This window comes from Poecilia mexicana, unplaced genomic scaffold, assembly GCF_051168715.1.
Source record: "Poecilia mexicana isolate PSO_F unplaced genomic scaffold, ASM5116871v1 scaffold_18, whole genome shotgun sequence".
In the NCBI taxonomy this organism is placed as follows: domain Eukaryota; kingdom Metazoa; phylum Chordata; class Actinopteri; order Cyprinodontiformes; family Poeciliidae; genus Poecilia; species Poecilia mexicana.
Window position 1 is genome coordinate 5,712,641 of NW_028263387.1, and position 11,395 is coordinate 5,724,035.

The following is an 11,395-nucleotide window of genomic DNA, read 5'->3' on the forward strand; positions in this document are numbered from 1 at the left end:
GGATTCATAAATTTGGTCCACTTCTACATTTATTGTTCATAGTTTTGTCTCATGAGAAGAGGAAAATTATATGTCTGTAGGCAAAACTCTGAACTTTCAGCTCAGCTTTAATAGGCTGACAAAAATCAAACAGCCCTCCGCCTCTTTATAGTGAGATCAATATAAACTGGAGCACAGTTCATTTCCTAGCATCGCTCTGGTCGGGTCTGTGTTCACCATGACGAACTGCAACATGACACTGGTTTTATTCTTGGCCTTCAGTAAGTACATCAACAACAAATATAACAGTTTTTGCTTACCCTCACTGATAGGTGTTTTTATTTATTATTATTAGTAATTTCTTTTTACAGCTTGAACTTTGTGAATGTTTCAGGTTGGATCTCAGCGTCAGTCTGTCAGTTTGACACCATGGTGGTTCAGCCTGGTGAAGAAGTCACACTGCAGTGCTCAAACTTTAGCAGCGTTTTTTCCCGTGTGTGGTGGTTCAAACTTGCCAGTGGGTCCAACGTCAGCTCCATCTCATCTATGCTTAACTTTGGATCCAATGTTTTGCTGTACGACGGATTTGAACAAGGAAAATTTTCCATGACGTCCAACAGCTCCAACATCTTCCTGAACATCAAAGAGCTGCATGCTAACGACTCTGGGCTATATATCTGTGGAATGAACAATAAGGGAGTCCCTGGAGTTTTCACAGCAACACATTTGCAGGTTGAAGGTAAGAATCTCATCATCCACGTTGGCATCCTGGTTGGATAGAATACTGATATCAATCAGATTTTTCTGCACATGAAATGTTTTCTAATCATTCCTTTAGATCTTTTAACTGAACCAGTCTGTTTGCTGAACTGGATCCTGGGTGGTGTTATCGCTTTTCTTGCAATTGTCATCCTGGGTTTGATTGTCAAAATCAGGACTCTCTTTCCAGGTACCAATAACATTTTTAATTCATATTAAAAACTGAGATGTGAAAATGTAAAATGACACTAACAGTTGTGGGTGTTTTCAGCTCGAACTGACGTAAAGAACACCCAACCTCAGGAGGTAATCATATTTGTAACAAATCTATGCATTTCCTGATTGAACCCGTTGTATAGTTTTTGAAAGTGCTACTGATAAGTTTGTAAGTTATTAAGTTTAAGTCCTTTTATTTGCAGAACTCCGACTCTTCCACCCTGGACTACGCGGCGGTGGATTTCGTTCCCAAAGCAAAAAGTGGCAGAAGACGTGCAGCGGAAGGAGATACGGAGTTGAATGTTCTGTATGCTGCCACAAAACTCACTATCAAACAATGAATGGGAAAATAATGATACTGACAACAGTGGTAAATGGACTGAACTTATATAGGACTTTTCCAGTCATTTTGACCACTCAAACTCTAGTGTAAAGATCTTTACACTAGAGTCACATTCACCCATTCGAACTCACAAACACACACACACACATTTATACACCGATAGGTAGGCAATTTGGGGTTAAGTGCCATACCCAGAGGCACATCAACATGTGGCAGGATGAAGTCTACTCTACCCACAGAGCCACAGTTGCCGCCAATGATGCTTAAATGTTCATCTGCTTATTTGCTGTATGTGCTCCATAAGAATAAATATTTATTTTAAAGCCTGTGTTCATCGAGTTATAGTTCTTCTCATGTGAGCTGGTTGAGATTTCATGTCTATTTGTTAATGTCAGATAGAATCAGGCCAGTGCATTATGTTGGCAAAAGGTTCTTTTGTGCCCGTGTTGGTTGATTGTTTCCATTGTGGTGACAGGAGACAACAAAAGCAAAAATACCACAAAAGTTGTGTAGTTTTTGATGTGCAGAGGGCTTAACACAAGAACTTTACATTTATAGAGAATGATTTTGATATTTTGCAGACTGTGATGTATAAAGTTGTCTGAATTTATTTTCAGTAGTCCTTGCTAATAACTGATGCTTGTCAAGCCAGTTGAGTTCAACATTTGACAAGAAGGGGAACCTCTTGAGCTGGTACTAGCAGGTTAAGTTTAACTGATTTAGACTTTTAAACAATGACCTAAAAGAATTTAAAGGGCAGGAAGAAATTATTCCCAGATGGGTTTCTGTGCAACATGAGCCAAAACTTAGGTTTTCACAAAGAACAAGATCATGACATTTACGGTCACTTTCAAAGTGAAGAGAATCGTTCCTTGTGAATTGTCCTTTATGGACTTAAACAGATGCTGAGACATTTGCTGTTTTTTGAAGTCGAAGGCCAGAAAATAATTTAAATTATGCTTCTCAATTAAATTGCTGATGATTAAGACATTTTGCTCTTCATATTCCATGAGTTAAAATCACATCATAAGCTACAAACTGCGACCGGTTGTCCACATCCATATTCATGTTGCTTGCAATTTTTTTTCAAAAGCACTATTTTCAACTGAAAGATGATTTTGTAACATTATGTAGGTCTAGTTCTTTTATTAGATAATATAATGTAGTTTTAGTTGTAGCACCGGTATCACACCGCTAACTGCGCTACTGGACCAGTTCTAGGCTCTAAGGAGTGGGGAAGCAAGAATAACAACACCAGAGACCGCTGCTTTAAATGGAAAAAGCCGGCAATTTACTGAATGCAAAACACACACATAAAATACAATACATGAAACCCCTCCCAAAAAAAAAAGAAAGAAAAGTATTTCACTCCTTCTTTTTACTCTTTAGTTCACCTGGTTTATTTTAGTAAAACTAATCTAGTTTAATTAGACCAGTCTCTTTTCCGAGGTTACACCTATTTTAGTACTCCTATTTTTTCTACTCGTTTTCTTGTCGTTCACAGGTAAGGAAATACCTTCAAACACAATTAAATCAAAGTGGACCACAATTACTCAAATCACATTCAGAGACATAACATGAAAATCAAAGTAGGACACTTTAAATTCAAGTTCAAGTAAAAATGTAAGTTCAGGTGCTCAGTTCAATGAAAAGCTTCAGTTTGATTCAGTCTAAAAATAATAATAACTCAATCAGTTCTTAATCCTGTTCAGTTCAGTTTGAACTAGTTCCTGATATTCCTACCGTTCCGGCAGCGAATTACCCCACTCAGGAGAGTCCCTCCCTCATACGATGGAGAAGATGAACTGAAGGTCTAGGTCTGGCTCGCCATCTTGAATCCCGTCTGTAAATGTGCACGTCGCACATGGCAGACCAATCCTCGCTCCCTCCGAGCTTCCAACCGAACAAAAAAACCTGACCTGTGTAACAGGTCACAAACACGACAGAACTCTTTTTAAATCCTTAAATTATACAAATAAATTCTTCTTCATAAACCCAATATATTAACCGGATAACAGTTTATGACGGAGCATTTCTTTGCAACAGCTACGATTTTAGCGTTAACTCTCCGCCAAAAGGAAAAGTACAACACGGTGAAAATGTAAAAAAATAAACACAAAACTCACCAAAACCGATGTAACTTAGTTCTCATAAAATCCCTGTCAGTTTCCGACCAGGTAAATTATGTTTTCTCAACTATAATATTAACTTTTATGTTAATTAATCACCGCTCTTTTCCTCCGATTCCTCCTGTGCTCTCTCCCTCAGATTTGTGCACTGCAGCGTCACCCAGCCGCCGCGTCTGTGACGCTGGTTTCTTAAAGGTGCAGCGACATTATTTTCTGTTGACAGACTTTAATCAGCTATTTATTCCTATTTATGTCAGATTTTAACATGGGCAACTATTTATTCCTATTTTAACGTGATTTTAACGTGGGTTGCATTTAGCTAGAGCTTCTAGTTCTTTCTATTATGTAAAAGCCCAACAAGGGATAATAATCGAAAAGCAGCTCCAACCATAAGATATCTGAAAATAGCATTAGTTGCAGTCTATGCCTAATTGTTATCCCTGTCAAAATAAATTCTACTGTTACCATGAACACAGACTGGCGACCTGTCCAGGGTGTACCCCGCCTCTCGCCCGGAACGTGAGCTGGAGATAGGCACCAGCACCCCTCCCGACCCCACTGAGGGACAAGGGTGAAGGAAAATGGATGGATGGATGGATGTTACCATGAACAATTTTTCTGATCTCTTGTTCAAATTAAATTACTAGCAATCATAGACTCAGTTTCATCAGTAGTGACTAGTGGGATATGTTGTGGTCTTCTGTTCCTGTAGTCTATCTGCTTCAAACTCAGATCAGAAAGTGTACGTCTCACACCTTGGTAGCGGCAAGTAGTTGCTTTACTACTGTTGCAATCAATTAGCTCATCAGCCCAGGTCTATTATTCCAACAGTGAACCTCCCAGTATTTAAGCACTTCGTTGTTAGTCATTACTTCCCTGTTCGTCTTATCTACTCCCATTATTTTTCCCATATGTTCCCTGCCTCACTTCCCCCCAGACTTATGGTTTGCGTGCGTTTTTCTTTTTCTTTTTTTTTTGTGATTTTTGTAAGTTTTCGTTCTTCATCTCTTTGTATTAAATTTTCAACACCACCTGACGTCTCAAGCCTGCTGCACTTGGGTCCATCCACAACATACGTTACGACAGAATTTTCATCTCTACTGGCGCCACATGCTTGCTGGGTTTGAGGGATTGCTGTAAAGTCAACAACACAAGGCGAGCGAATTTCCACTGTAACCACCAGGAGGAGTGAATCCTGCAAGTCAATGAATCAAAGCAATCTGCTTGTTTTCCTTAGATACAAAACTTTTTAAACTAATTTTAATAATACACTGATCTTAATTTATTGTTTAATAATATTAATCTATAGGATTTAATTGAATTGAAACAAAGTTGTATTGTTTTGCTTGCAAAGTACCAACTGGCTCTATACATATGAATTGAATTAGATTTTTTTTCCCACCTTCTCAGATATATAAACTTGAAATTTAGATCCCAGTCTAAATCCAAAATATTTAATATGATGATTGCTGCTATGTCAACTTAAACTCTTCTACACAGTCTTTTTGCAAGGTTTGAAGTTATGTTTCTATATTATTTACCATTTCCCCAGAAACAGAAACATATTTATGGGATCAGACACTGATGCTGGACAACAAGGCCAAGCTAGGAGTCCCACAAGTCACCATTCCAAAGGGTCTGATCAACAAAATAAATTCCATATATATAAATATCCTGTCAATAAAAAAAACAAAAAAAAAAACAAACAAAAAAAACACTTTCTGCATGACAGCATGCACATTGCATTAACTGTGTTAAAGGCACCGGATACTTTGACAAGAAACAGCACAAAGGGCATCAAAAGTACTGCAAACATTTCTATCTCGGATTCCTACTACAGCATCCACTGTTAGCTTTCATAAGTTGAATTCAGGCAGCTGTTGAAGGTATGACTTTTGTTGTTCTTACAAGTTTTATGATTTCTAAAGGGACACTTGAGCTGTTTTTTGGTGTGATTCTGTGTGCTGTATGTCTGTAGTTGGTAAAAGGAAAATAAGTCAGAGTGATTTTATGCAACTTAAACATAAGAGAGTTTTTCTGTTCCTCCCAAAACTTCAAACTATTTTCAAACATATTTTGCTACAGAATTGCCTTTGCATTAACCATTGCTGTTTAATTAATCAAACTGGGTTTATTTTCAATGTTTTGTTTGACCACCAACATTTATTCCACCTGTTTCTTTAAATGTTTCTCCTTATCAGTTTGACCAATCGGTTCAGAGAACACTCCTCCTCCTTTCTTTCTAGTCACATTTCACCGTCGAGTCTCATCAGGTGCAACATGACAAACTTCACGTTCCTCCTGCCCTTACTCTGGACCCTCAGTAAGTACATCTACATTTGGTTTTCTAGTACAATCAATACTTTTTAATCTGTTTTAGGGATTGGATTGACATTCCTGAATACCTGCCTCTTTTCTTCTGGTTAAATTTAAACTCTGTAAGTGTTTCGTCGTCTCGTTTCAGGTTGTGTCTGTTTGACACTCTGCCGGTTTCACTCAATGGCGGTTCAGGCTGGAGAAGACGTCACTCTGTCGTGCACCAACCTCAGCAGGCTTCCCTCTCACATCTCGTGGTCCAAACTGGCCGACGGCGGCGACGTCAGCTGCATCTCGTCCATGACCAGCTCTGAATCCAGAGCTGTGCTGTGTGATGGAGGTCAAAGTAACAAATACATCATGACGTCCAACGGGACCAACATCTTCCTGAACGTCAAGGAAGTCAATTTATTAGATGCTGGAGTTTATATCTGCGGGTTGCCCACTGATGAGTTCCAAGGGATGTACAATGCAACTTATTTACGAGTTGAAGGTAAGACTGAGCTAATTATAATCAGTGCAATTAGCAATATAGTATTTTTGGTTAATGAGTTTGTTTACAGTGTCAGTCCCCGACTTTTTAAGAACAAAATGGTTTTAGGGGTTCTGTAGTACATAAAAAACATGAATCAACATAAAACAAACAAACAAAAAACTCTGATTCACTGAAAACCTGCTGTTAGACAAAGTGGTTGTGTTTTAACAACATGTACCAGAACAGGGCAGCTCAGAGTTACTGCGGTTCAATTCAGGATCAGATCTTATTGTTCACAACTCAACTGGCAAAGTGAATAGAAAATAGAAGATTTCAACTGTTTATGCCCATAATTGAATATGATCAATATTTAACAGCAATGAAAACTGAACTGTCCTGTAGTTCAAATACATTATGCTAAAGTGGATAGAAACTGGTGATGGAGCAAACTGACCCAAACCATTTTTATTCTTTTTCGTTTGTTTGTTTTAATAATCCATCCGTCCTGCATTAATGTTGTGTCCTCTGTTATAGGCGACTCAAACCACGTGTCAAACAATCTGCCGATTTTGATCCTGGGAAGTGTTGTTGTTCTTCTTCTACTGGTCATTTTTGGTTTAATTCTCAAAATCTCAACGTCTCACACCGGTAATCTGTCGCTCATCTATGCTGACTTGGCAATAAAAATGACAAAACCTTTAAATAGTAAACCAGATTTCCTGTTTTCATTTTTTTCAGGTCAAACTAGCAGACAAACTCAACAACAAAAAGAGGTATTTACATTTGAATCATTTCAGCTGTTTTCTGAATCACTTAATAATAAAACTTGATGATTTTCTGTAAGTTTTTTTTTTGTTTGTTTTATAAAACTTGAATTCAGAGGCTCTAAACTATTCAGCACTGAATTTCAGATCCAAAGCAAAAGGCGACAGAAGGCCTGCAGACAGAGAAATTGATCCAAATGTGATTTATTCTGCCATCAGATAAACTCTAAGTAGGAATGATGTGAGTTCAAGGTCAGAGTGGTGCTTTGACATCACCATGTATCATTTTAACTTCTATTTCTGAGTTTTTTTCTGTCTCTTCTTCTACAAACCTGAAATAAAAATTGTTGTCCTTTTTACAAAGACAAGCTTTGATCCATTCTCATCTTTAGAAACAAAAACCTGCTTTCTATTTTCCTTCCTCTCATTTAACTCTTTCTGTCTTTCATGCTACTTTTTGTCATTTTCAGTGAAACTTTTGTTCATCTTCTCTTGGTTCCTGCAGCTATTTCATGTTCTGTTTTGCTTTTTTTTTTCTTTTGAAAGATTTGTCTCCAGTTTTATCCATACAGTGGTTCTCATAAAGCACCGGCTCACACATTCAGTTGGAATCATTTATCCAACTAAAGGCTGCCGACACCTCCGACTTATCACCCATAGAACATTTTTCATACGACAGCCTAAACTTGATGTTTGTGTTTAAGGCCGACACAAAATAATGTCAAAAAAGTTGAAAGGGGAAAAAAATAAGCAGAAGTTTAAATTCATAAGTAGCCCTTCTGAACTCCAATAGTTTCAAAGAAATCATTATGTAAAAGAAAAAAAAAGAAAAGAAAGTCGTAGAATATGTAAATATGTTCCAGTTCAGTCTCAGTATAAATCATAGTTTCATGAAGGCCTCTGAGCTCTGATGAGAACTGACGTGAACAAAAGCTGCCACATTACTGGGATGTTTGTGTGTGTGAGGGAGTGTGAGAGTTTGTCCTCCAGCCGCTCTGCCACGGGTGGTGATTGGACGAATCATGGCAACTGTTACCTCGGCCTCCAATCAGATCCCTCAAGTCATTTCCCCACATATTTCTGTCTCCCTCAGCTCAGAGGACCTCAGTACTCATCACAAACTCCCCTCTGAAGGCTCACATGCTTTCTTCCAGGTTAAAGGTCATGTCCTCTAAAGCCTCACCTGTGTCCTGGAGTCAGTAAATACCTGCCTTCAAATCATAACTTCTAACCAATTAACAACAATTAAGGACTTCACCACTTGTAACACCCTGAGTTCCCTGTGTCTTCTCTGCATGCGAGCTGGGAAATTAAATCTAAACACGACACCAACAGCATCAATGAGACTAAGGAACAGAGCAAACACATCAGGAAAAACGTTGTGGAGAAGTTTAAAGCAGGGGAAACCTGAAGCAGAGAGGAGGAAAAAGTCTCCAGCCTGGATCAGAGGTTCAAATTCTAACAGGACATTGACTTGGAAAATAGTCACTTTTCAAAGACGTTGTACCTGGAGCATCGACAAAAGACGTGACTGATGAAACCAGCTCTAATGTGCCAGAGGGAAATGTAAAACATCTTTTAACCCTCAAATCTTTCTAACTTAAAGAGATTTATTTATTTTGCTCCAATTTTAAATAAACAAAATTAAAATGTTAAAGTTATCTATAAAACATCACCTTATTTAGAGTACTCACATTTTATGATTGAGTCTGATTCACTTGGGGAGAATATCAAGAAGTTAAATCACCTTTAGTTATACCACATGGTGTCATGTGGGGAAAAACAGACATTTCATGTAAATCAGATGGTTGCCTCAGTTACTGTCAGAATTACTGAAAGTTTATTAAAGATTTCTGTGTTTATCTGTTACTTGTATCTGTGGTTTTGATGAAGAAAAAAATCCGATTTATAGTTTTGTGGAGCATGTACTGAAGCCGTTCGCAGCGTTCCTTTCATCAGGCTAAACAAATCAAAGAGCTCCCCACCTCCTCATCATGAGGTCAATGCAAACTGGAGCTCAGTTCAGATTCTGACACCGACTGTGTTCACAGGATGAACTGTACCTTCACACTGGCTTTACTCTCCTCAGTCAGTAAGTACATCTGAAAAATGTTCCCTCCAATACAAACTGATTCCTTTTTGAACAAAAAAGGTCAACATTTACTGTCATTAACCTTTTTGTCCTTTCTGATTGTTACAGGTTGGATCTCTGTATCAGGTTTTCAGTTTCACGTGTCGGTGGCACAGCCTGGAGCAGAAGTCACACTGCGGTGCTCCAACATGAGCACGTATCGCTCTCAGGTGTTCTGGTTCAAACTGGACGACGGACCCCTCGGCTGCATCTCTTCCATGCTGAACGCCAAATCCGCCCCGTCGTGGTACAATCCGTTTCAGCCGGAAAAATTCACCATGAGATCCGACTCCGCAAACGTCTCTCTGCGCATCAAACCGCTGGACGTCAACGACTCTGGGTTGTATTTCTGCGGACATTACTTTGATGCGTTTCCCGCCGTTTTCACTGCAACATATTTAAAGGTTGAAGGTAAGATTATGAGCTTCCATATTTCTAGTGCTGTGAGATAAAAAAAAAAAAAAAGATTTCTATCAAATGTTTCTGTAAATATTTACAGAAATATCAGTCGATTCTTCTGAGGAACCCGATGGACCAGACAGCCTGCTGAACTGGATCCTGGGTGGCATCATCATATTTCTTGTAATTGTCATCTTTGGTTTAATTGTGAAAATCGGGATCTTGTATTCAGGTACTCATGCTATTTTTTTATGCAAATTTGACCTTTGGATGTCAATTAATGTAAAAATACAGCTTAAACTCAACATCTTGATAATTTTCGATGCTCTCATCTTCAGAGAGAAAGACTTTACAACATCATGAGGTAAAGGCTGTTTATACTAATATAAGCATTTCTAAATAAACCTGTTCCATGACTTTGTAAGTTGGTAACTGTAAGTCCTTGTACCTGCAGAACTTGGACTCTCACACCATGAACTATGCAGCGCTGAGCTTCGCTCCAAAAGCAAAGAGCAACAGGAGACCTGAAGCAGAAAGAAATTCAGAGACAAATGTTCTGTATGCTGCTACAAGATAGACTTTCTAGTGATGAGGAGTTCAAAATTTCTAAGTCCTGATGATGTTGACGCTTTAATGTTCATCTGCATAATTTTTTGTCCTAGTTGAAATAAAGTTTTACTTCAACATCTGTATTGTTGTTTTTTTCCTTACATGTCAGATGGAAAATGTGAAAGGTTAGGACCGACTGAGACTTCTGGTGTCTATGTTTAGATGTGAGGTAACAAGTGTTAGCCAAAGTTTCTACGGTAGCATCGCTGCTTGTTTCCACTGTGGTGACGGCAACAGCGAAATACCACAAAGACTTTTTAAAGCTCAGGCACGGCAATTATAGAGAACGGAACCAGTTTAGTATACATTACAGATGTAGTCGAAGTGTTCATTGTTTTAGTATAACGTGTTTAACAACCCAGGTTTTATAAGGCCAGTATTACGCTTTGTCTGTTACGATGGGCCCCCTTCTCGTTTCCAATCTATTGCTGTTGGTGCTTTTCTTTAGAACATTTATTTCATTTTCTGTAAGACTTGTATTGATTATTGGTTATTTTAACATCATTCCATGTCATTTTTGTCTGTAAACAGACAAATGAGGCCCCATGTCTCAAAGAGATTTACCTGTATGGGGAAGAAACAATGAGATGATGAAATGAAAGTTACTGAATTCCAGGTTGAACCAAGTACTAAAGGTCACTCACAGTCTTAAAGGGATTGTTCTGTGTGGCTTTGCCAAAAGGTTACCAGACGTCTATCTTTCCTCCTTTATACTCTTTAAGATAAATCCAGATCTGTTTCTCTCACAGGCTCAAAGCTCATGTCAAACCAGTGGCGCAAAAAGGGGGTATGCAGCGTATGCAACGCATAGGGGCGCAGCACCGGAGGGGGCGTCAAAACCCCATCTGGAGGGGGCGACGCGCCGATTATGTTTTCCCATACACTTCAGCACGCCTTACGCTCCTTCACCTCGAGCACGTTACGAGGTAAATGTAGAGAGTTTTACCCTTCACGTGGGTGGGGGGGGAGGGGCGCCAATTTATGTTTTCGCATCCACCTGAATAATGTGTAGTTGCGCCACTGTGTCAAACTGAAGGCCAAACATGACCCACATAGCTTTTTATGTGGCCCTCTAGACTCCAAATGACATCAATAAGTTCATCCAGTTTTTCACAAATCTGCAGAATTCACACATAATCAAGAGATAAACACTTTTTTTTTTCTGATTTCACTGCAACTTTTTCTCAAAATTGGCCATAAACATTGAGTTTAAGTGACTGGTGTCACTAGGATTTTGTGATTGTTTTTGTGTTTTTCCAATCAAAATCACAGACT

At 38.7% G+C, this 11,395-nt stretch overlaps 2 protein-coding genes and 1 gene segment (V, D, J or C); all 3 read left to right on the forward strand.

The window, feature by feature from the left end:
• Positions 1-180: 180 nt before the first annotated feature.
• Positions 181-1,620, forward strand: LOC148153948 (T-cell receptor alpha chain V region 2B4-like). The segment is given in 5 exon segments: positions 181-260; positions 374-718; positions 818-928; positions 1,010-1,044; positions 1,158-1,620. Coding segments are annotated over 5 exon segments (672 nt in total).
• Positions 1,621-5,896: 4,276 nt separating this feature from the next.
• On the forward strand, positions 5,897-8,156 carry LOC148153949 (uncharacterized). Its single transcript, XM_088015988.1, has 3 exons — positions 5,897-6,304; positions 6,752-6,938; positions 8,075-8,156. Exons 1-3 carry the CDS (start codon positions 5,926-5,928, stop codon positions 8,154-8,156), a joined length of 648 nt encoding a protein of 215 aa, XP_087872114.1. The 5' UTR covers positions 5,897-5,925.
• LOC106929777 (uncharacterized) lies at positions 7,070-10,195 on the forward strand. Its single transcript, XM_015006912.2, has 5 exons — positions 7,070-9,073; positions 9,182-9,523; positions 9,612-9,743; positions 9,850-9,875; positions 9,966-10,195. The coding sequence occupies exons 1-5, from the start codon at positions 9,034-9,036 to the stop codon at positions 10,086-10,088; spliced, it is 663 nt and encodes a 220-aa protein (XP_014862398.2). The 5' UTR covers positions 7,070-9,033; the 3' UTR covers positions 10,089-10,195.
• The last annotated feature ends 1,200 nt before the right edge of the window (positions 10,196-11,395 follow it).